Raw genomic sequence first — 24,969 nt, forward strand, 5'->3', positions numbered from 1 at the left:
CAGTGTTTGTCCTGCAGAACGACTATTTTTATGTGCAAGATTGTGAAAGGGCCAGCTCTTTCCACCACTGTTTTCTTACAGGAGCCTTAGGTGGGCAAGCTGAGAAGTGAGATGCAGGAGAAAAGTGCCTGTATTTTCCCTTTCTCAGTGGCTTTGGTTTAGAATAGACTGCACAAATACATTACAAAAACTGAATCAGGTGCTATTTCTAGGTTTAACTCAATAGCCAAGTGCCATACCCTGAAACCCACGTGCAGGACTGGAAATAGGAAAGTGAGACTCACACTGAGACACAGGTAGTCAGAAGCAGCGAAGGCACTGCTTCGTGGAATCATCCCCGAACCACAGCCTGGCTAAACAGTGCACGCTTCCCTCCGCCGCTGCTAAGACTTGCATTTGTTGAATTGAACAGGAATCCTGTGGGGCTTATCACATATTTGAGAAAGGCCGTGACAGGTCCCCTCCCTAAACATGAGGCCTGCTGGGTTTCAAAATCCTTTTTCCTTTATTATCCTAAGACCTACTATACTCTGTTAATACTGTTTGACATTGAACTGCTGTAATCGATGGCGTGGCCACTCTTGTGGGTAACCCACAAAGGACAGTCCCATTAGAGGGAAACAGCCTAATCATGAAAAAACAGATGATACCATCAAGGTGTGAAGGAGGGCCCTTGGGTGTCTTGGGATCTGTGACCTACTGCCAGGCACGTGTGCAGACACCTGTGTGGGTGCCTCCCTGACATGGAGCAGGCTGCAAACAACTCTAGCAAGAAAACTTCTTTCTAAACTCTCTGCTTGCTCCAGCCATGACCTTGACCCTGTTCACATCTTAATCCCTATCCAGTTCCATGGTCCCCTGCCCTCCTCTAAGAAGGTCCTGCTGGAGACCTTGTTGTAAACAGAGTCCAACTTATTCTTTTTTTCTTTGTATGGTTAGTCCCTTTGGGTCCGTTTAGGAAACCTAAGGTCGCAGGATGTCTGCCTCTCACATTCAGAACTCTGTCTAGGGGGGAGCTGTAAGAGGTTGAGGTTTGATTGTTGTATGTTGAGCACCTACTGTGTGCCAGGTGCCTTGCTAGGCAGCGCACTTTGATTAGCTGGTAGAGTTTGCTGTTCCCAGTGCACAGATGAAATGATGGCACCTTGGGAGAGGAACCGCTCAGAGGACAGTGCCTGCCAGAGGCAGAGCGGGGATTTGAGTCCAGGACTGTCCATGTCCTACTTAGCCAGAGCCTGGGACAAGATACAGGTCACCCCTGCTTGGCTCAGGAGCCCTGAGCTCCCTCCAGGAAGGTGGCTGGGGAGTGGCTGTCTTCCAGAGGACCCCGGGCCGTGTTCCTCCTCGGGATAAGGAATGTTGGGGATAAAAGGCCTGCAACTGGGGCGAGTTTGGTGCCCAGGACAGCTCAGGGCTACAGAGTCATCTTGGGGCAGGATAAAGGGCCTGTCCCCAAATACCCCATAGCATTTTCAGGAATCCATGTGCTGGGAACCACAAAGCACAGTGGTTCGATGTGATGCTGATGGGCAGTTGTGGCCAAGGAAGATCTAGCTTTGTCTCATCTACAAGTCTGTCTTGTCCCACCTCGTAGAGTAACCTGCTAAGGTCATTCATTCTCACATTCCTGAAACCAGCCCTCTCTCCTTGTGCCGTATTGTTTGCAATACACTGCTGGGTGCTGGCTTTCCGGATGCCCTTGTTGATTCTGGGCGCAGGGGACAAATTCCCAGCCCCTGTGACACATTCCAGAATTGGAACCCCCAGAGCTCTGCCGTTTGTAGGTCTCTGGCTACAGGCCTGGGTACATGATTAATGGTCACCCCCCTCCTGACCCACCTCGCCATGAAGGCAGATGAACCAGGGCTGGAATGTTCTGCTCCCACAGGGGAACCGGTGCAAGGGACCCCTTCATGGGTGGCTGTGGGAGGCCACCTTCTTGCCATTACCTTACATGGCAGAGAGCACAGAGGAAGCAAACTCTTCTTTTAGCCATGGTGGGTCCAGCCTCATAGCCTCTCCTACACTTCATTACGTCCCTCCAGCCCATTTATTAACAGCAGCCTATCGGGGGCTAGGGTGTAACATGAAGCTGGGGAGACACAAATACGCAATCCCTAACAGCTAGTTCCATGATTTTCATGGTCTATGAGAAGAAAGGAAATCCCCGAGGAAAGCAACATGTTCACCACGTGTAGAGCTGGGGGAAATTTCTGGAGCCTCCCCCAGGGGACACTGGGAGAGCGTGTGGCCAGCACCTGCAGCCACACACCCGTGATCAAGCTGCTCTGAAGCCACTTAGTGTGGACTGGGAGGCTGAGGCCAAAGCAAAGCTCAAAGCAGACAGTATGTAGGAAGGAGGCTCAGCACACAGCTCCAGGCGGGTCAGGCATGTGATGCAGTGGCTGATGGTCATTTGCTGCGCTCGTAAAGTTAACATTTTGGACATCAATTATTCAGGAGCTTCCTGCAATTTCTATGTTGTACTAGATGGACATTTTTTTTCGTGCCATGATTTTGAGTCATGACGCAAGCCAGGGTGGGGTCTAGTCCCCTCGCTCATGGGTGGGCCAAGCCAGCCTCCCTGCACCTGCTTCTCAGGGTACCTCCAGTCTACTCGGGGAGCAGGCCCAAAGACTGCTGGTGCTGTAAAAACCTGTGTTCTCTAGAAAACAGCCCAAGAGTCCACACTAGGAAGTGATGAAAGAAAAGGAAAAATGAGGAGTTTGGGGCCAGTGATGATTCCAACAAGAGGAAACGTTTGTGTGGATTCAGGGGGAAAGTCTCCTTCAGCCACGCTCGGTTCTGTGGTGTCAGCCAGTTTGCTATTTCCTCGGCAGAAATCACAAATAGTAGGGACTGTTCCTGTAAGTTTTCCAGCCAATACATAAATTGTTCATCAAGCCAGAGATAAAGCCTCAGAGAATGATGAAAAGGTGGCAAAAGTTATGGAATCTGGATAGGGAGAGGAGCATGTGAGCTAATTTTAGTGAATTTATTTAGGTGGAAGAATGTATCTTAAAAGTGGACTAAATAAATCAACTTTCATTTGATATTTATAGACACATGAATGGCTTGTGGGTGGTCACTTATATTTTTCCAGTTATATTTTAATGCAGTGGTTGAAAATCTACTTGGCAGTGAATTGCTCTCCTAATAAGTCTGACATGTGAGGCAGGTGGAGGCAGAGCTACCTGCATAAAGTGAGGTCAGGGAGCTCCATGACATACTGAGACTCCCCCTCTCAACAATGGGGGTTGTGTGGGACCCCCTGCTTTCCAATCGGAGTTTTATTTAGTCCAGTTTTAGTCTATTTTAGCCCCAGGGTCAAGTATGTGTCCAGGCATAGAATAAGCACTGGGGAGTACTGGCAAGTGGGTGGGTGGGTGTCTAGACAGATGATGGATGGATAGATGGACAGATGGATGGATGGTGGATGGACAGATAGATGATGGATGGACAAATGGAGGAGATGGATGGATGGATGGATGGATGGATGGATGGATGGATGGATGGATGGATGACAAATGGATAATGGATGTATATGGGTGGGTGGGTGGACAGATGATGGATGAACAAGTGGAGGAGATGGATGCATGGATGGATGATGGATAGGTGGATGGATGGATGATGGATGGACAGATGATGGATGGACAAATGGAGGAGATGGATGGATGGATGATGGGCAAATGAATGATGGATGGATGGCAGATGAATAGATGGATGTCTATGGATGGGTGGGTGGACAGATGATGGATGGACAAGTGGAGGAGATGGATGCATGGATGGATAGGTGGATGGATGGATGAATGGATGATGGATGGATGATGGATGGACAGATGATGGATGGACAGATAGATGGATGGGTGGATGGATGGATGATGGGCAAATGAATGATGGATGGATGGCAGATGGATAGATGGATGTCTGTGGATGGGTGGGTGGACAGATGGATGAATGAATGGCCAGGTGGTTTATGAGCACATGCCTAGATACATGTCTGGGAGGGTAGGTGACTGGCTTGGTTGAGTGAATTTGTGGAGGATTAACAAAAAAGTAGATTTCATGTTTCAATCCCCTTTTCTGCCATGATCGGCCCCCCTCATGCTACAAATAGTCAGCACTACTTATAGAAATGCACCCCCACTTTAGGAAGAATCCTGAACACCAGGTAGCCTTTTCCTTACAAATAGAGTGTTCAGCGGCCATCAAGGTGATCTCACTCAGGTCACCTCAGGGTGACACCCCAGGAGCACTGTGCCCTTTCCTGAGCTCTGCTGGGACTATACCCCTCAGGGCTCCCCCCATACTCCTTCCTTCCTCCGCTGAGCTTGTTCTGCTGGTTCACCCCTCAAGACCCAGTCCCCCCTGTGTGGCGGTTCCTCCCCTGCCGAAAGAGAGCTCTTCAGCTCAGTCTCCGGGTGACCAGGGCTGGCTCTCAGTAAGTGGGCTGCGGGGTTGCCCAAAAAAGCAGGGGAAGACACTCAGCAGTGCCAACCCCAGTGAATCTGTCCTGCGTGTCCCCTGCCCCAGACCCACCCACATCCTTAGTGGGAGGCCAGGCGAAAACGGTGCCCACACCCTGTTCCTTGCCCTCCTCCGAGGGGCCCGGGCCTGGCCCTGGTGGTTTTTAGCAGCGGAGGAAGAAGAGCAGCGCTGAGCCCTGACTTGCCAGGAAGTGGGCCCATGACAAATGCCTTTGGGATTACTTGTGACAGTCGTCATCAGTCAGATGTGCGTCCATGCCCTCCCTCCCTCTAGCCAGCATCTCTGACGGGGGCAGGCGGGGCTGCAGCTCTCGGGATGTTGGCTCAGTCAATCAACCATCAACCAATCAATACAAAAGATGTTGGCTCAGCACCTCCAGGGCCCTGTTGTGCTTCCCAGTAGCTTCGGGCTGTGAAGAGCACGTCTCTGTACCAGACATGGACCCGGAAGAGCAGCCTGCAGGCCACATTCAGCCAGGAAGTGGTAGCAAGCATCTGCCGCCCACCCTGCACCCCAGAGGGTTCCCCTAAAGCCTCTGATCACACCCATGTCAGAGGTTTTTGTCCCTGTCACCTCTTTGTCCTTAGGATAAAGGACAGTCTCTGGGTTTGACCTTCAGGACCCCTCCTGGTCTGGCCCCTGCCAGCCCCTCCAAATTCAGCCCCCACCCAGGAGGGGACCACCACCACTCATGGTTCCTCAAATGCACCCTCGCTTCACTGGGGTTCTTCACTGGTGGGATTGGCCACACTGACTCTTCATTGAGCTCACCCCAAACCCACACACCGCAATTAGGATCTAATTTTCTCTCCTGAAGAGAAGCGCCTTTTTCCTCAGTGGCCAATGCTTAGAGCCACCCGCAAGGCCTGGGGTTGGGCTGGGGCTTGGGTGAGTGATGGGGGGCAGGAAGGGCCAGTGGGTGAGGGGGAGAAACAGCGTGTGGTGTTCTCTGGCACACAGCCAATCCCCGATTTCTTCTGTACCGGTCGCATGACTCTGCGGGTCTTGGGAAGACCCAGTGATGAAGGGACGCAGGTCCTGTGCTCCAGGGGCCCTCAGGCCACATGGACGCAGAGTGGGCAGTGCAGGCTCGGGAAGTGCATAGAACTAGATCTAAGTTCTGGCTCCACAGCTCCAACTAGCTCCGTGCCTCAACCTCCCCATCTGTAAAATGGGGACAGGACAATACACACCCCTCAGGCTGCGGGTGAGGTCACGGTGCATGTGGAGGGGGTAGAGCCTGATGCAGGCAGATGCTCAGAGCGCCGCCTTCCTGTTATCACTGTTCTTCAGAGAAGCCGCCCCAGCGCCCCTTCCCTGCCCACACCCCCAACAACATCCCTAGAACAGATGACAGCAGCGACGCAGAACGGGGGCCCCGCTGATGCCTCTCCACCCTGAACAAGCCCGGGCCAGGGCCTGCGTGCCCTGCATAGACGGGAACCCAGAGGAGCACGACATTGTTTCAGGGGCAAGAGAGCTGAACTTCAGCAAGATCCAAGAAACATGAGCCCCGGGAACGCTGCCTGGTTCCCACAGAAGGCCATCTTGCCAGGAAAGCACGGGGTTCAGCTGCCCGGGGACCTGGGTCCCACTCTGTGGGCTCCGTGACCGTGGGGAGCACCTTAATCTCGCTGAGGCATAGTTTCCCCACCTGTTACTTGTGGATCCCCTCACAGCCATCCTCAGAATTAAATGAGATCATCGGGTACGCGGAAAGTGCCAAGCCCAGTGCGCGCCGCACGGGGCTTCAGGAGAGGGTCGCAGCTGTGACGCTGGTGTGTGGACGGAGGGCGACTTCTGAGGGCAGAGTCACATTTGTTTGATCCTTTGCAGAAGCTGCTTGGGCTCCTCTGTCCTTGTCGCAGTGGTGCAGGGGACAGGGCGCTGGGGGGGCCAAGGGGGCGGCCGGCATGTTACTTCTCTGCAGTCCCATTTATCTTATTGATAAAACAGGCCCTGCCTTTGGAAATTGGAAGCGTTTCCCTCGTAATTTAAAGCGGCGCCTGCCTTTGCCGGTCGCGGTGACTAGAAGATTAATTTCCCGGCAGCCGTGCAGGCTTCCGCCTGCGCCAACTGGCTCCATTTGCAGGCACGGGTGCCGCCGAGCTGGTAATGAGCCTGGCGCTGGCAGGAAGGTGAGGCGGGTGGAGAGAGGAGCGTCTTCAAGGCGACCCCACAGGCCTGGTACCTGGGCTGAGTGGGGGCGGGCGTCACACACTCAGCCAAGGTTTCATCCTGACACCTGCAGCCTGGCCTTTGGCGCATGTGCCTTGAATTGTCGGGTGACCAGCGTGTCCCAAACCATGGTGGCAGCTGGTACATACTGAACAGACCCTGGCAGCAGTTGCAACCCCCTACACAGCAGTATGGCCCCCAAGAGGGCTGATGTCTTTGACACTCCCACGTCCTGCCCTTGCCTTCAAAGGCGGGAGGCCACCTGGGTATCCATTTCTCAAGACCCATAGATAAAAGTGAGACTCCCCTCCAGCTCTTTCTCCCCAGAAAAAGACAACAATTTAAATTGTCCTATCTTCAACTTAGGATAAATCTGGCAAAACTAAATCTTTCTCTTTTTTAAAGATTTATTTATTTATTTATACAAGCACTGGGTACAATCAGAGGTGCGGGAGGGTGAGAGAACTCGCCAGAGCAGAGAGTAGAACAGGCAGAGTGACGAAGTACACTGCTGAGGGGAGCAGCGGGCGGCAGGAGAGGTCTGCGCGCCATGCAGGACCCTCACCTGGCAGCCGGGGATCAAACCAGCACTGCAGAGGCTGCGGGCAGCTTCGCAACCCAGCGCTCCCTGTGACACCAGGGAGGCCCCTGGCAAAACTAAATCTGACTAGCCTTTACTTTATTTCAGAGGCTCTGGTGGCAGAGTGACCACCAGCTCAGCTCTAGTCTAAACCAAAGCCCTGAGCATTGGCTCAGGAGTGGCAGCATGTGGGTGGTGGCCACACTAGATGAGCTGCAGTCAAAAGCTTTACTTCACAACCAGGTGGAATCACCATGTGGAGTGCTGTGTTGAAAAGGAGACTGAGGCTTTCTCTGGGCCACTCAGGATGGAGAGCCTTTGTCAGTATGTTAACCACCAGCATAGACCTAGGGAAATGGTGGCAGGCATACTAGATATTCGCCAGATTTATCCCAAGTTGCAGATAGACAAGGTAATTTAAATTGATGCCTTGTTCTGGGGAGAAAGAGATGGAGGGGAGCCTCACTTTCATCTGTGGGTCTTGAAGAAAAATGGAAAGCTCAGCTTAGGGCAGCTGACAGCCAAAGTAATCAAAAGGAGAAGCTGGCACTTCATCAGAAGCACTTATAAATCAGTCATAAAGCAGACGAGACCAAATTCTATGCCTTATTGAAAATGGAGTACTGAAGTCCCCATCTGTTACTGTATTGTCTATGCCACCCTTCAATTGGTCACCCTTTGGGACCATATTTTGGGACGCTGTTCTTAGTTGCATGTATGTTTATAACTGTTAGCACCTCCTGATGGACTGACCCTTTCATCATCATAAGATACCCCTCTTACCTCTAGTATATTTTTTGTTTTAAAGTCTATTCTTAGAATTGTAATACGAATATAGTCACTCCATCTTTCTTCTGGTTGCTGTTTGCAGCTATATCTTCTTTGTATCCTTTTACATTTAACCTATTGTGTCTTCGGTTCCCATTGAGGCTCCTATACACAATACATAGTTGGATCTGATATTTTATCCAGTTGGACAATCTCTGCCTTTTGACTGGATTGCCTTATCAGTGTGCCTCTGGTGTTATCCTTGACGTATGTGGATTTGTGTCTGCTATTTTACTTTTTGTCTTCTATACTATATTATAGTGAATATGGTGAATATACTGACTACATTATAGTGACTGTTTTCTCTATAGTATTTTAATTCCTTTAATGATTTTTTCACTGAGTTATTTCCTTAGAGATTGTTCTAGGCCTTTTTTATATACATCTAACATATCACAATCCCCTTCATATTTACATACATTCATTCCAGTGAAAACTAAATTGCTTATAACTACTCCCTCTTTCCCATTTTTGTGCTGTTACTGTTAGACCTTTGAGAGCTTATTTTCCAGCTCTCCCTGCTTTAGTGGAAAGACCAAGACCAGAGAGGGTCGACTTAGTCATATACCGGCTGTGTAATTGCAGATGAGTCATTTAATATCTTTGAGCCTCAGTGTTCTCACCTATAAAATGAGGAGAATTATAAGCATAGACTCGAGGATGAAGTGAACCCCTAGCACAGAGCCTACTCACAGGAGGGGGACTGAAAACAGTGACCTGTGTTTGGCCCCCAAAGCGTCCCAAAAATCCATTTACTCTGCATTCTCACATTAGAGGCAGGAAGCACACACCCATCCTGGTCACGAGGAGCTCCCCCCCCCCACTCCCGTGGGTGCCCCTGAGGGAGGCAGCTTACAAGGAGCTTCAGCAGACTGAAGGAGCTTCAGGCTAGGCTGACATCCTAGCCCTCCAGGCCAGCCCCATCAAGCTCATGAGGGTGTAAGTGCTGGCAGCATGGGCCAGAACTGGTAGACCAGGTCATAGCTCAGACTGAGGCCCTAAGTTCGTGCTCATCACCTGTCCTGGCCCTGAGCTGAGGGTGGGTCAGGTTTCTGGAGGCAGTACTGGAAAGGGATGGAGTGTCAAGCCACTGACTTGCAGAAATCCAGGCCCTCCCCTGTGGGAAAAACCCTGCTACAGGTACCCAGGCAGGTGGCCATCCAAATTCTTTTTGCTTTAAGTGAGCCACACCTGTGTTCAGTGTGATTCCCATCTAACACAGAGACCGCACTCCCCTGAGGCAACGCAGGGCCTCCCTGCCACTTAGCTGGTCTCGAGTTGGGTGCCACAGAGTATATGCCTTGGGCACCTTTGGTGTACCCAGTCCAGTCCTGAACTTGAGGACAGAAGGGGCGTTCATATCTGGAAACCATGTGTGATCATAAGCAACCGATGCAAAACAGGCGTGAACACGGGCTCTGGGAGGGCAGAGGCCCCTTTCAGAACAGGGCCCAGGAGTGCTTGCTCCTGACCCTGTGGCTCAGCGAGCATCTGAGACTGGTTTCCCGCGGCTGTGCAGAGATGGAGCTAGCTGCCTCAGAAGGCTCACGCCCAGGGTGGGGACACTGCGGGGTGGGCACTGGACTGTGAAACTTGGCTTGGCCACAGAGTAACTGGGCAGCTGTAGCCAGTCACTTGCCAAATCTGAGACTCAGGACCCAGCTGTCAGTCTACAGGAGTTTCTTCCATCCTCCCTATGTTGCAGCCACCCCACGCCCTTCTGAGAGGTCCCCTCCAAGTCCTGTGCACCTTTGTCCTTGCTCTTCCCTTGCCCAGAATGCCTCCTAGCTGCCCCTCTCCTGGAAAGCCTTCCCTGATGTGATGCAGCCTCCCTTCCCTAGAACGTCTGTCTGGGTCAGATGCTGCCCAGAGCCCAGGCCTGCCTGATTTCTCTGCACTGGAGTCCTTTGAGTGGGTTTCACCCCCCAAGGCAGGAGTTCGTTGTTGGAGGCCAGCAGAGTTGGTCTTCAGACTGTGACCTCCGGTGCATCCCCTGCCCATTCCCAAGACCTTGGCGAAGTCACACTGACCTTTTACCCTCACGTTCGGGGGGAGAGTCCCCATCCGGCACTGCATCTTAGGTTCAAGCCCCGGCTCCGCCAGTAATTTGCCGTGTGGCCTTGGGCAAGTCCATTGCCCTCTCTGAGCTTCCCCCCTTTTCCCTGAGTTAGCTGACCTCGCAGGCGAGAGGCCCCAGGGGACAGGCGGGAAGGTCCACTCCCGTTGCTAGAAGCTTCCGCGGGCCGTGGGGCAAGGTGCTGGCGGGGGGAGTGTCCACAGGCCTGTCCCGCGCTGCCCTGGGCTAAGCCGCCAGACGGGCCAGCAGGGATAGAGGGCGAAGGTGCACGCAGGGTCGGAGCCCCGCTGAGTGTCCTCTCTGTCCACCATAGCTCGATACAACCGTACAACCTACTTCTACCCGACGTTCTCGGAGAGCCAAGAGCACAGCCATTTGCTCGTGTCTCCAGTGCTGGTGGCTAGCGCCGCCGTCGGCGTGGTCATCATCCTCTCCTGCATCACCATCATCGTGGGCAGCATCCGCCGGGACCGGCAGGCCCGGCTCCAGCGCCACCGCCACCGCCGCCGGCACCACCATCACCAGCGCCACCCCGAGGAGTACGAGCATGACTACGGTGAGCGGCTGCCCGCCCCGCGGGGGGACCTCCCCCGACTGCAGCTCCACCGGGAAGGTGGCAGGGAGGCGGCAGCCTGCCGGGGGCGGGGGTGGGGGTGCAGGAGGTCCGGGGAAGGCCTCCTAGAGAGCCTGGGTGATCAGGCAGAGCTCACAGGTGCACACCAGAATGTTCTCGGTGGCATGAGAGGCCCAGTTGCCTTTGTGCAGTGTGGCGGAAGGTCAGAGGAAGGGCATGGCCTGCGTGTCTGTTGCTGCTCTCAGAGGGGCGGAATGTCCTCTCTCAGAGCCCCACCCTGGGTCCTGGGTCCTCTCTCTACACCCACTCCTGCTCCACCTCTTCGCTGGAAGCGTCGCACACCAGCCAGCAGCCCCTTCCAGCCCTCCCCTCCCCTCCCCTCTGCGTCCAGATGGCCCCTAGACAGCTGCCCGCCGGGTCCACAAGCACCTCAGGCCCAGGGTGTCCAGAGTAGCCTGAGCCTTCCACTTCTTCTTGTAGGAGCTCAGGGGAGTTGCTTACCCTCTTCATACCTCAAGGGAGTCATCGACACAATGGGGTACATAGGGCCCCCCCAGAAGTTAGAGTGAGGACTAGATTTGCACAGTACCTAGCTAAAGAGTAAATGCTCAATAAAATCAACTATTTTCGTGACCGTCTCCACCGCGCTCCCCCAATAAACCCTGCTCCTGGGCCACCCCACAAATGCCAGCTGCCCTCCCTGCCAGCCGCCGCCGCCTGTCCCTCCCGAGGCATCTCCGTGTGGGAGCCAAAGCGACCGCACTGTGAGCACTTCCCCCCTTGCTCAGCATCCCTCGGTGCTCCCCACTGCCCTCAGGACAGAGTGGACTCTCCGGGGCCTGCCCACAGGACCCTCTGCCATCTAGCCAGGCCCAGAGTGAGAGAGAGAGAGGGAGTGAGCGAGTGGGCAGCCGAGGGCATGGATGGGATCCTGTTCCCGCAGGATGAAAAGATCCTGCGCTTTAGAAGACAGATCTGGTCTCCTCTCACTTGCTGGGGGGATTTCAGCTCTCAGGGGCTTCGTGCGAGGCCAGGGGCCCCACAGATTCCGTCGCCAGTTATGAGGGTGAATCAGATGATGAGGGTGGAGCAAGTAGGTGCCAGTCAAGGGACATTAACCTTGGATTTGGGCTAAAAACTGAGCTAAGGTATTTCTTAATTTGGGCAAAGGAGCTCGAGAGCGTGCACCCTCCGTGAAGGCGGGAGGAGGCCTCCCGAGGGCGGCGCTGCAGGCCTGCGCCCACAGGGAAGCAGCAAGGAGAGGGGGTCAGGACGGAGTTAGCCCAACTGCAGAAACAGGGGCTTCGAGCCCGCTGCTCCTCGGGAGCTCAGCCCAGCCGGACGGCTGGGACTGACCTTGGACTTGTCCAGATGAGGGTCTGAGCTACATGAGTGAGCCCCAAGGGCAGCCCCGGTTTCCCTAAGTGCTCGGCTGCTGGGAGAAGCAAGAAAAGCAACCCCAAGAGACGGGGCAGCAGCGTGGTCCCGCCCTGTCGGCTCTCAGGCCTGCCCCCCGGAGCCAGCCACGGGTGCTGGAACCAGCCTTTGTGAAGCTTCCCGATGTTTGGCGCCTCAGCCTCCTGCAGGGCAGTACAACCCTCCCCTGGCCACCCTGGCAGGGGCTCGACCCCAGCAGCCCCACCTGCTCCCCTTACCTCAGGGCTTCCTCATCACAGTGCTTCCATCCTCCCGGTTCTTCCCAGCGCGTCCTGCAAACCAACCTTCAGGGGTGCCCTGAGGGAAAACAAATCTCATCTCAGCTCCCTTCTACCGCAGGTTACTGGGTTCCTTCTTCTTAGGAGAAAAGTAATATGTGTTCCCTGTGGAAAACCTTACAAATACAGAAAATATATAGAAGAAAATAGGGTCGTGGGCCCAGCATCCAGACGCTGTGAGGCGTTCGGGATCTTCTGCGAGCTTTCTCCTCGTCGGCAGCTGCAACCCCGGGACGAAACCCCCAGTCCCGTACTTGGGCGTTGCCACTGCCCGCTGTGTCAAGAGCGGGACGAGGCGGTTAGGGGGGTGGAAGAGCAGGCGTTGGCACTGCAGACACCGTGCAGGGACTCCCATGCACACTTCACCAGGCACAGGGGTCAGGGCTGTAGAACCCGGATGTAGACTCACCCCACCCTGGCCCGACGCGCCCCCCTGACGGTGAGCCCCGACTCTGGGGAGGAGCCCTGAGCTCAGTGGTGGGGAGATCTGCCGTCTCAGCTGTCCCCCAGCTGCTGGGAGGCCCACCGGGGCCTGGGGGTGGAATTCCAGGCGGAGGAGCCCCCGGCCCTGGCAATGCCTTGCTGTGTGGCCTCCTGTAAGTCACGAGCCTCTGTGAAAGTGGAGGAGTTGTGCCCCATGGGTGGCCGCATGAGGACCCTGCCTGGCCGCTGGCCAGGCCCAGGCTGAGCGTCCGTCCCCCGCAGTGTCCGACGGGCACACTTACAGCCGCTCGAGCCGCAGGATGCGCTACGCCTGCAGCGCCGCCGAGGACTGGCCCCCCGCCCCGGACCTCAGCTCCGAAGGGGATGTGGACGCCACGGTGCTCCAGGAGCTGTACCCAGATTCTCCTCCAGGGTAAGAGGCCACGTGGGGAGGCGGGCACGGGAGGGCAGGGTCGGAGCACCATGTCCTCCCCTGGGAAAGAGCAGCACCTCCCCTAGGGAGGAGCCTGCAGACACCCGCTCAGTGGGCTCGGCCTTTCCTCACCCCGCTGGAGCAGCACGGTGGGGTGGGGGGTACGGCCCAGCAGACGTCAGCCACGAGACCCCGGGAAAGGAAGGGCAGGCTCAGCTCCTTCAGGCTGATGTTGCAGGGGCTCTGAGGAGATGGCACTTTGGGGGTGCGCCAGGGGAGCAGTCTTGAGGTCTGTGGGGTTTTCTGATCCTCCTGGGGAGTTGGACCAGATGGGCCAGGGGACCCACCTCCTCCTAGGGAAGAAGAGCCCACGTGCAGGGTGGCAAGGGGCAGTGAGCCCCGACGCCGGGATCTGTGGGCCCAGGGCACCTGCTCTGGAAGTGCCTTCTTGTATCACCCTGGGCCAGCGCACCGTCCACCATGTTGGCAGGTCACTAGCAAAGCCTGGCCGTAGCAGCTGGGGCCGTGGCTCTGAGCTCAGGTGACCCGACCCACTCACCCCAGGGAGCAGCGCCTCCCCAAGGAATGTGCCTGCAGACAACAGGGGTGTTGGGGTGCCCCGGCTGAGCGCCCCCATCAAAACTGGGCACCAGCCAACTGGCTGGGGTTGGGACCTGGACAGAGTGGGGCAGGCAGCGGGGCACGGTGGGGGCAGGCAGCAGGGCAGGGGCCGGGAGGACATGGCTGGGAAGGCAGGCTGCCGCGCACGCGCACGCGCACGCGCACCACGGTCTGGGATCTTGGTGGCCTTGACTGCAGCGACCAAGGTACACGTGCCTTAGGGATGGGGCCGGTGTCCTCAATGAAGGGGCTGCTTCTGAGGTTCCGGGGACAGTGGCAGCAGACAGAGAGGGTCAGAGAGGGGGTCTGCTGGATATTCAGTCCTGCTCTTGGGGTGGAGGGTCCAGGTCCCAGCTCAGTAATATGCACCCCAAAGCCAAATCACACCCACTGGCACAGGAGTTATTGCGTCCCGGTTGCACTCAGGTGCATCAGGAAGCCCTGCCCCGTGGGGAAGCTCTTCTCCGGGGCGGCCACAGGTCCTCTCCTGCCAGCTACCCTCATGCAGAGCACTCAGCACTTCTCCACCAGCAGGCCCTCGGGCCTGGCAAGCAGCCCTGTCCTCTCCATCATCTTGTCCCCGGGCGCTGGAAGGGCCAGTGCAGTCCACTGTCCCCCGGGGGCACAGGAGGCCTCTACTCATTGTCTGTGTGTTTAGAGGGGCTCCGGGGACTCCTTTGGACCGAGGGGTATCTGGCAACCTGAGGGCGCTGCTGCCAGTACCGCGTGGGCTTGGTGCCCGGCTGGGGGGGACCCGTCTACTGCCACGGCTGCCATCTTGAGCCACATGAGACCCAGAGTCCAGCGACTTGCTCGCTCGTGGTCACAGTGGACAGTGGGGCGACTTGGGACCAGAATCCAGGCCCTGGGGGGAGGAGGGATTTCACCAGGGCCAGCCCATACCAGGGCAGCTTGTCACAGCAGACAGGCCTCCACCCGTGGGGAGATGCCCCCATGTGCACCCCTAAGGCCAAGGTCCACAGCGCCCTGAGGGAGCCTCTTCTCTTGTAGCTATGAGGAGTGCATGGGGCCCGGGGCCACGCAGCTCTACATCCCCACTGATGCGCCCCCACCCTACTCGCTGACCGGCTCCTACCCCTCTCTGGATGGCGACCCAGATGCGGGCGGCGGCTACAGTCCCGGACGATACCAGCAGGTGCGGAGGATCCAGGGCCACAGTGGTCTCCGCACCATCTCCATGGACACCCTTCCCCCTTATGAGGCTGTGTGTGGGGCCGGCCCCCCGGCGGGCCGGCTGCCGCTGCCAGGACCAGGGCCCAGGAGCGGCCAGGGCTCACCCGTCCCCACCCGGGCCCCCATCTCTGGCCTGGAGAGGATGGCGTGAGCCCCAGCCAGGCCCTGCCCGGCCCTCGGGGCTGGGCCACCTCCTTCGGGCACACGGGTGTGCACACACACGCACACTCGACTCATACGCATACACTCACACCCGACACACACCACTCCCCCGTGTGCACACGCGCCCAGACATGCCCCACACGTGTGGACGAGCGTGCACGCCCAGGCCCACCCCATACAAACCCCTCTGCAAGGTTCCATCACAGCGCGGCGCTCCGGGCTCCCCCGGCCTGTGGGTCACACTCTGCGGGCGGCGCCGGGGGAGGAGGGGGGAAGGAACTTGGGCTGGCTCTTCCTTCTCCCGGCCTGTGGGTCCCCGCCCTCAGCCCTCACCACACTCTGATTCTGCCTCCAGAAACTGCTCGAGCATCCCAGGGCAGCCGCCCCCCCCACCCCCACCCCAGGGGGGGCCTCCTGCAGCCCTGCGCTGCGCCCCCTGCAGGGCAGAAGAGCTACAACATCACCGCCCTGCCACTTTCGGAGAGGGACACGGGTCTGGGGGCTCAGGCGCCGCCTGGGCCTCACAGCTCCCTTCTCCCCCCAGTGCTCTCAGTCTGGTGGTGCTAGCGGAGTTATCTCAGAGGCCCCCACCCCAAGCCACAGGTGGGCCTGCGGTGTGGTGGCGGTAGCGGTGGGTCACAGGTGTCCCCAGGTCTGTCCAGGGACTGAAGGGCTTCAAGGCAGTGAGGGCGCCCGGGCACAGCTGAGGCCTTGTTAAGCGTGTGCCCAGTAGACCACCTTGGCCTGAGCTGAGCTGGCTGGAGTCAGAACCCAGAAGCCGGTGCTGTCCTCCTGGGGGGCAGCACAGAGTTGGGAACTGGGACCTGAGGTTCTGTCCCTGCCCTGGGGGTATTTGCGAGACAAAGGAGGTGCGAGCCCCACCATGCCACTGCAAGAGGACCAGCTGACGCCTCTCGGCCGCGCCACAGAGGGGGAGTTGTGGCGTTACCTGGCTGTAGGGAGGCTCAGCCCTCTGCGAACCCCAGAATTTCCATCTGAAACCGTGCAGGTGATGGGTCCAATTCCCGAAGGACCCGCCTGCCAGAGGCAGGGAGCGGAGTCCTCACGTCCGCCCTGCCCCCCTAACAACAGCATCCCCCCGTGCATCCTCTCCCCCACATTTCAATTCCTCCAATGAAGGGCTATGACATTTCAGCAATCCCTGTCTTAATAAGAGGGGCGGCAAAGATGGCAATTGTGAATTTTATTTTCTGTAGAAATAGAATTTCTTCTGGTGCAGAACTGAAAGGGCTCCGTCCAGAGGTCTGGTGGGGTCTTAGCGCCCCGGCCCCACCGAGGAAGGGACCGTGTTTACAAGCAGTTCTGTCCACCTTTGTGGTGTACTGTTTTCTAGGCAAAAAATATCTGTCTGTTGTACTGTATAGCCTTTAATGCATTCCAGGAATGAGCCTTTGCAGAACCGCACCTGCAGCTGTGGACAGTAGTGGGGGGAAGGTAACCATCCCTGCTTCCTTGTCAGTGTCTCAGTGACTGGCGCTAAGCAGCTTTTCTTGTTCCTGGACTAGGCGCTAAATAAGCAACAATGTATCTTTTCTGTGTTACAAATAAATATATATCCTATCAATAAATATGTTGCAAGAAACAGCGTTGTCACAAGTCTGTGGGCCCCAGAGGGGTCATCTGGAAGATGGAGGAAAAGCAGAGGGCAGGCTCTGAAAGCAGGAGTCGGTGCTGCTCTGAAGATGGAAAGACCCCGCAGCCTGTCGTGGTCTTCCAGCCGACGGGGATTTGGGGGTGTTCAGTGCTCGCGAGTTACATATTTTCAACCTCGTGAAACAGGTATCGTTTCTCTGAGATCTGAGCAGGGCAGGTCACCGAGACGGCCATAACCTCCGGGACCTGGGGCTGCCGCCGTGCCTCAGCGGCAGGCAGGGCTGATGACTGCCCCCCCCCCCCCCCCCCGGGAAGCGGGGAGCTGTGCCATTAGACTGAAGCGAGCTCTTTTGTCCCCTGGAGAAATCCCCTACTTTCCAGTGCTTTGCAGAAAAGCTCAGCTTTGCACGTTGATCCCTGAGCTGACACAAGCTGGCTCCCCTCCTCACTGCCCCTCTCTCCCCCTAGACCTCAGCGGGGGGCACCTAGCCTGCGGTGGGCGCCGTCCTGAGAGGGCCAGCCCAGTGCCAGGTCCGGCGGGTTCCTGCGCCCGCGCCCCACGCCAAGCCCACACTGCCACCTGCTGGCCACCAGCCGCCACTGCGCACAGCGAGGCGTTGACCCCTGGAGTTCCAACCCCCGGCGTTTCTCCCACTCCAGCCCACTCCCCACGGGTGCCCCTACACAGGAATTGCCATTTGGGTCCTGGGTTTGTCGTCACCCTTGGTATGTGGGTGTTCCACGCGGTTTAACCCGTTCAGTTAGTCCACATTCAGGAATCACCTCTGCCGTGAGCGTCTCAGTGTCATACCTGCACCTCTGCGCGCAGAATAATCCCCCCCCCCCCCCGTCCCTCTGAGCACTTCTGTGTGGGGCTCGATTATGACCTGTGTGTCCTGGGGTCCCTCCCTCCAGGAATGAAGGCAGCAGCCTTCAAAGCGATAGTGACCAGCCATGCGCTGACCCAAACCCAAACCAGCTGCAACCCCCACCCCACCCCGGCCAGCAGGCCCCCAGATAGCGGTGACACCACACCCATGAGAAAGCAGGAATGGGGGACAGGCCTAGTCCCCTGGGCAGGATGTGGGTGCAGGGGCCACCGTAGGGAGAGGGCAGGGAGATGGGGGGAGGAAGCCCACACAGGGTGCCCTCGGGCAGGCGCTGCCACCCCAGCTGAGCAGGGCCTCAGCCTGTGCGCCTGGACAGGCAGGGGCGACGTCACCAGCCCATGGACTATCAGCCATCGCTGTTTGCAGCTGCCCTTCAGAGTTCATCCCTGCCCCAGAGAGGGAGTAAGCTGAGCGGGCACTGCTGGCTGCAGAGTCTTCACATGGCAGAGTCTCTGGATGCCAAGATAGTCGGCGTGGGCTGCCCCTGAGCAGCGTGCTGGACGCAGTGCCTCTGAGGCCTCCGGGCGGCACCCACACCCGGGGGCAGCAACAATCATGGGGGGGGGCACTTGCAACAAAGCCCAGCTGCCCAGAACAGCCCCTCACACACCTGCGGCTCCCACCAGCCATGCCCACCACACACACACACCCGGGGGCTCTCACCCCGAGTCCTGGAGCCCCTCGGCTGCACCACCTGTGCTTTCACACACACTTGCACATCCAGGGCCCGCCCTCACAGCTCCCAGGTTCAGGGGTCTCACACACATGCGCCAAGGCCACTCACTCACATGTAGGTGCTGCCGCTGGGTGCCCACCTCATGCCAAGCAGCCCTGGGTCTGAGTGACAGAAGGACAGGCGGCTTCTCCCTCCAACAGGGGCTCGCGTCCTGGGTCCTGCTCTGCTTGACCTCACGCTGCCCTCCCAGCGCAGGTAACTCTGATCAGGGCCGGCTGCTGGGCAGGGCCTGATGCTTACGAGCTGGGGGCGGGGAAGCCAGGACCTGCCTTTGCACCTGGGGTTACTGCCCAGCTGCGTCCACTCAGCACCTCCCCGGGGCTTCCCGGACCCAGGCCCTGTTATCACAGCCTCAGCCAGGCCTCAGCGACCCGGCCTCAGCGACCTAGCCGCACCTGGCCGGCTCCCGAGGGCTGGGGCTGCCTGGGCCAGGACCCTCCCCAAAGTTGACTCTGGGGTGGGAGGGGGCAGCTCTTCAAAGGGGGACCCTCTACCTGCTGATGCTCTGGGCCCGTCACGCACCCCCATGACTCAAAGGCAAGCGGCAGAAGCCCAACCTAAGCAGCCAGGGTATTTCTTGGCCCTCGTAATTTCACCGTCCACGCGACAGGCACGGCCAGGCCCAGCGAGGCTGAGCGCGGAGAACTGTCCTCTCGGCTTTGCTGCCCACAAGCGCCTCACACTTCCGCAGACGCGCTGGCCTGGTCGCTGGCGCCCACCGCTGCTGGCTGCTTCATGACCCACAGTGAAAAAAGACCCCCTCCCTCCCGCAGAGCGAATCCCAGACACTGGCGGCGTGGCAGTCGCTGGAAAGTGGGGTCTCTGATCAGCTGGGCCTGGGCCACGTGCCCCCCCCTGCACCCCACATTGTCCCTGAAGCTAGTCACGCCGGCAGGCAGAGAAAGCGGGTTCTACGTCAGTCATCCCGCTGAAGGCCAGAAAGTGTGAGTGATGCAATTAACACCAAATGCCACGTCCCAGGAGGCTGTGGCGGTGCAGCGGGAGGAGCTGGCCTGGAGGAGCAGGAGGGAGCCCAGCGCCAGGGGGCATGACGCCAGGTGCCGGTCCGTAGGTCACCCGCACGACCCTGGCCCGCGCTGGAGAGAGGGGTGGGCCACGGGTCACCAGCCGAGGCCTGGGATGTCCAGAAAGGGAGAAGTGGTTAAATCCACAAGGAACCGGAAGCAATAAAGGGAGCACACGGGGGCGGGGGGAGGGGGCGTCGCGCGTGCCCAACTGGCAACTGTCAGTAGGAAAAAGGACGCAGCGCGCTCCTCAGGGAGCAAACCCGCCTGGGGTCAAGCTGAGAGACACAGTCTCAGCCCCCCTGCCCGCCCTTGACACGGTGGGCTCCCGCCAAGACGACTCCGTGGCCTGGAACCCTGCATCCCCCACCCCCACATCTGCCCTCCCCCCCAGAGATGCCCACGCCCTAATCCCAGGACTGTGGCCTCGTCACCTTAAATGACAAAGGGACTTGGAAGATGTGATTAAATCAAGGATCTTGGGGCAGGGAGAGGGGTCAAAACAGGGGCGGGAAGAGCACAGGGGACTATGGTGGTGTGCAGGGGTGCGTGGGTGGCGGGAGCTGTCCGGGAACTAGACCCCTGGGAGGGGAAAAAGCATGCCCGGTGCGAAAAGGAAGAATGATGTGAAATATATAAAATAAAAAATTAATTAATTAATTAAAAAATGAAGGGGCCTCCCCTGGTGGCGCAGGCAGTTGAGCGCCGCACTGTGAAGCTGCCCGCAGCCTCCGCAGCGCAGGTTCGATCCCAGCCGGCCGGCGAGGGTCCCACATGGCGCGCAGACCTCTCCTGCCGCCCGCTGCTCCCCTCAGCAGTGTACTTCGGTCCTTCTGCCTGCTCTGCTCCCCGCTCTGGCTCTGGTGAATGCTCTCACCCTCCAGCGCCTCTGGACTGCACCCCGGTTCTTATATAAATAAATCAATAAATCTTAAAAAAAATACATACATACGTACATACATGAAGGCTCTGGAGACGAGGCCGTTTTCCTGGCCTGATGCGGCCAGAGAACAGAAGCGAGAGGCGCTGCGGCCTGCGGAGGCGGAGAGACGAGGGGAGACATTTCCAGGCGCAGCCCTGCTGGCTCTGAGGAAGGGCCGCGGGGAGAGCAGGCGCCCCCCGAAGCTGGCAGGGGGGACCGGACTCTCCTGGGCTCGCCACGGACCCCCTGAAAGGCCGCGCGGTGAGGCTGGCGGGGGCGCCCCGCCCTGGAATGGCTCTGCGCGCCGTGTGGGCATTGGCCGCGGCGCGTGCCGAGACGCGGGCACTCGGGTGGCCACCTCCTGCTTTCTCTGCCTCCGGCTCCCCATGGGCCACGCGGACGAAGGGAGGGTTTGGTCTCGCGGGGCCCGAGGCCATCCGGCTCTCTGGGGGCGCCTCCCCGCGCTCCCCCACGCCGGCCCACGCGGCCGGCCAGCCCCGACCTAGGTCTCCCACCCGGGTGGGGGAGGCCGGGGGAGGCCCCAGGGCCACCAGACGGGACCCTGGACGGGGGCCCGCGCTCTCTGAGGTCGGGGATCAGACGAGCTCGCTGCGAGAGGGGAACATTCCCGGCGTTGGCTCTGGAGAGGCTCATCCGAAGGGCCTAGAGCAGAGCAGCCCCTGTTCGTTCCAGGGGAAACTTCCCAGCCTGAGGGACAGCACCTCCCTGCCGGCGCTCAGGAAAGGTTTCGGGGTGCAGGGGAGCTGGGGCTGGGAGCAAAGACGCCGGGTGTCCACGCCTCGGCCTGGGGCGTCTCCGAGCCAGGCCCCGGCAGGCGTCCTTCCCGGTCCCTGGAGGCCCAGGAGGCCAGAGACTCGCGGACAGACGGGTGGTCAGGACCCGGGTCCTGCTGGGCTGAGGCGCCACAAGGTCACAGGTGCTCTGGCGGCACCAACCCCCCCGCCCCAGCTCCTGAGGCACCCGAAGGCAGGAGCTTCTCTGGTTTGTCTGTGAAGGCCCCAGGCCCGCGGCTGGAGGACTGTGCTTGCCCAGACCCCGCCAGGGGCATGGGAAGGGGCCGGGGCCTACGAGGCGGGGAGCCGTGCACTCAGGGCCCTCCTAGCAACGCACACCCCGCTGGGCCACTCTGTGGGGTGTCCTGGGGCAACGGGCCAAGCGGGTCCCAAATCCGTTTGGCCCCAGGAAATTTTTATTCCCATTAGACTAATTAAGAGGCCCGAGCAAGGCTCCTGCGAGGGCTCACGCCGGGAACCTGACCCGCTGGGAGTGAGTCACCGGCTGAGAGGAGTGAATCAGCCCCTAATTAAGATGTGGACAAAGGAAGGAGGGAGAAGGGGAGCAGGGAAGAGGGGGGAGAGTGGAGGGGGGAGGAGGGGGGAGAGGGAGGAGGGGGGAGGGGAGAGGAGGGGGGAGGGGGGAGAGGGGAAGGGGAGGAGGGAGGGGGAGGAGGGAGGGGAGGAGGGAGCGAGGGGAGCACGAAGGGAGGAAGGGGTGGCAAATGGGCGCAGGGAGGGGTGGGGGGAGCACTGGGGCTGCTGCTTCCATCAGGGGCTGAGCGGAGGGCCTGGGCAGCAACGGTTTCTTGGGGAGGGGACCCCAGGACACGCAGGCTCAGGAGCCCAGGACGCCCCAGCCAAGGGAACACTCACGAGCAGGTGATTGCTGGGGGCAACTGGAGATGAATCCCACTGGGGAGCCCCCCCCACCGAAGACCGTGAAGACGATGCCTCTGAACTGTCTGGCAGGCAGGAAGCCGGGGTTTCCATGCGCCAGGCCTTCTGGGTTGTGGGGGCGGGGAGGGGGGTGGCTGCCCCTGGGGTGAAAACTGCCTGGAACTCCCAGCCCGCCCCGCACCCACAGAGCAGGCTCTCACCGAGAACGGGGAGCAGGAGAGGGAAGAGCCTGGGGTGCCATTCAGAGTCCCCTGAAGGGTAAGGTGGCCCGAGGGCCTGGCTTTCCCGCCTGTTCTGGGGCGAGGCACGGACGAGCCGGCCCTGGCTCTGCCGGCCGGGCAGGAGGTGGGACGGGCACTGGCCACAGGCCCAGCCACGCCGGCTCGCAGCCCTCGGGCGGGCACCCCAGCAGCGGCAGGGCCTGGCTGCTGCGCGGCTTTCTCTTCTGCCAGCTCGACTTCCTCCTCGACTTCCTGGCTGAGCCCCGGGGGCGGGCCAGAGGCAGGTGCGTCCATTCCCGCAGAGCGCCCAGCCTCTGGGGGAGGCCACAGGACTCTCTCCTCTGCATCTGGCCCTGTGGAGCTGCCATGAGCCAGCCTGCACCCCCAGGCCCGGGGGAGGCTGCTCCCGACACCCTCCTGGGCGACCTCATCAGCTACTACCGGGAGGGCGCAGGGGAGGGCCGGCTCGGGGTCTGCAGGCAAGCCGCCCTCACCCACAGGGCCCAGCGGCTCCTGAGCACAGGGCACACTTCCCAGCTCCACCTGCCTGAGGATGTGGCCCCTGACCTGGGGGCCGCTCATTCCCAGGGGGCGTCCAGCACCCAGCATGTCTGCCAAGAACTGGTGCAGGCGCTAGAGTTCCTGGAGCTGATCTCTGCCAACCTGCTTCTGTTTCCCTGGAGGAAGGAAATCAGGTCCCTGAAGGTAGGCACCGCCTCGGGGGTCTCAGGTAGGGCCCCGGGCTCTGCCTCTGGGGAGACGATGTGCCCGGGGACTCTGGTCCCTTCTGCAGTTGGAGAAACTTGAAGGGCTGAGAAGTTAATGCAACTTGTTTTTGGGCAACCGCTCCTAAGCTGCGAGGGCGGGACTTGACACTCAGGTAGTGCCACTCCTGGCCACTAGGCCGCCCGCCTCTCTACAAAGAAGGAGCCAGGAAGGGATCAGGTTTGGGAAAGTCACTCAGAAATTTCCACCTCTTCTGGTTCCAGGCCAGGACGGCTGGGTGGGGAGCAGGGACGCCTGGGCCTCACCCTGCTCAGCCATTCTCTGTCCGGCCCCGTCTCAGGCCTCGGTGTGCCCGTCTGTAAAATGGGACAGGGGGTTCCATGTGGCCAAAGGCCCCGGCCGCCAGGAGGCTCCTGGGCATCAGCCCTGGGTCCTGCTGGACCCTCTCGGCCGCTCTGCTGAGACCAGCCCTACTGGAGCAGGAAGTGTCCCTGGCCTGCTGCGGGGGGGAGTCTAGCTGCTGGCTGGCGCGGGGAAGCATGGGGTGGGCGGCGCTGCTTGTGCACAGGGGTACAGGGGGAGCCATGACTCCTTGAGCCCCTTCCCGAGCAACGAATGCTTACGATGGCTGGGCCGGCGGTCTCCTCAGGCAAACTATAAAACTTGCCATTTTTGTTCTTGGGTGCTCAGCCCTTTGGGGAGCGACCCCACTGAGCCCGCTGGTGTGACAATGAAATCTCTGTCTCCCCCTCGCCGATGCCGTCTGATTCCTCTGGGAAACTGCCCTCACGTCACCTCTAACGAGCACCCCGTTTATTGCAGATGTACACTGGCAGCTTCGTCTACAGGGTGCGGCCCGTGCTGTCCGAGCGCTCACTGCACGTCCTTCTGGGCAGGCTGGGCTACGTGGCCACCTCGGAGGCCGAGTTCTCCCTGGTCCAGGCCATCGGCGAGGAAGACGTCAAGCAGGTGGTGTTCGACCTCTTCCTGGCGAGAGTCGCGTGCGAGGCAGCGCTCAGGACCGAGGGCAGCCAGCCCGTCAGGCCAAGCAGGGAGGAACTGGCCAGGCCCTGCTGCCGGCACCACTCAGAGAGAAGGCAGGTGGAGGCCAACGGCCTCAAGGGGGTCCAGGCAGGGCCAGGCCCCTCAGAAGGGACAGGGTTTGAGAGGGTCCCCGCCAAGGGCCCTGACCCTCAGAGCCCTTTGCCTACAGCCCTGACCCTGCCTGAGGTCCCAACAGCCCCCCACGACCCTCTGGCCCCCCTGGCACCCCAGCGCCGTGCCAGCACACGCTCAGACAGTGAGGAGTTCCTGACGCGCTACAGTGACCTTCTCCTGCACCGGACACCCTTGTTCTCCAAGGACCTTCTCAGGAGCAGCTCGAGGGGAAAGCAACGCCTGGGCCCGGCCCTGGCCCCCAGCCCATCTTCTGGGGAGGCGGCCACCCTCCCCGGCCCCGGCAGTGAGCAGCCGCTGGCCCCCGATGTGGCTCCTGAGAACAGAGGAGTCACCGGCCCCAGCCAGCTCCGCCTGGCACCGGCTCCCCAGCGGGCAGGGCCAGCCGCGGCTGCCAAGGCAGAAGGACAGCTGGAGCTGGCCCCCGCTGCCACAGACACTGCTCCTGGGGGGGCCTCCTCTGAGATGGAGGAGCTCTGCGAGCACTTCTCCCACGTCCTGAGACCCCCGGCTCTAGAAGGCCGTCCTGGGGGCTTCCCGGGCTGTGGGGGTGAGAAGAATGGACAGTCGAAGCCGCTCGAGGGGCGGGAGCCCGCTGCGGAGGGCAGCAGCCAGGAGAGTAGGGTCACTCGGCTCTGGAAGGCTGCCCAGGCCCCCTCTCACCTACGAGAGCCGCCCAGCGCGCTCTACGT

The 24,969-nt window shown here is 59.5% G+C and overlaps 1 protein-coding gene across 1 annotated transcript in view; it reads left to right on the plus strand.

Moving 5' to 3' along the window:
- The window catches only part of BEAN1 (brain expressed associated with NEDD4 1), a gene marked incomplete at both ends in the record, with an annotated part of 37,744 nt that extends 22,482 nt beyond the window's left edge, over positions 1-15,262 (plus strand). The window contains 3 exons of the mRNA XM_084256540.1: positions 10,465-10,707; positions 13,146-13,296; positions 14,929-15,262. Of these exons, the coding sequence (XP_084112666.1) occupies positions 10,465-10,707; positions 13,146-13,296; positions 14,929-15,262 (728 nt within the window). The remainder of the gene's footprint in view (positions 1-10,464; positions 10,708-13,145; positions 13,297-14,928) is intronic.
- Positions 15,263-24,969: the final 9,707 nt, after the last annotated feature.

The sequence above is a fragment of the Talpa europaea genome, assembly GCF_964194135.1.
Source record: "Talpa europaea genome assembly, chromosome: 16".
NCBI classification, from domain to species: Eukaryota; Metazoa; Chordata; class Mammalia; order Eulipotyphla; family Talpidae; genus Talpa; species Talpa europaea.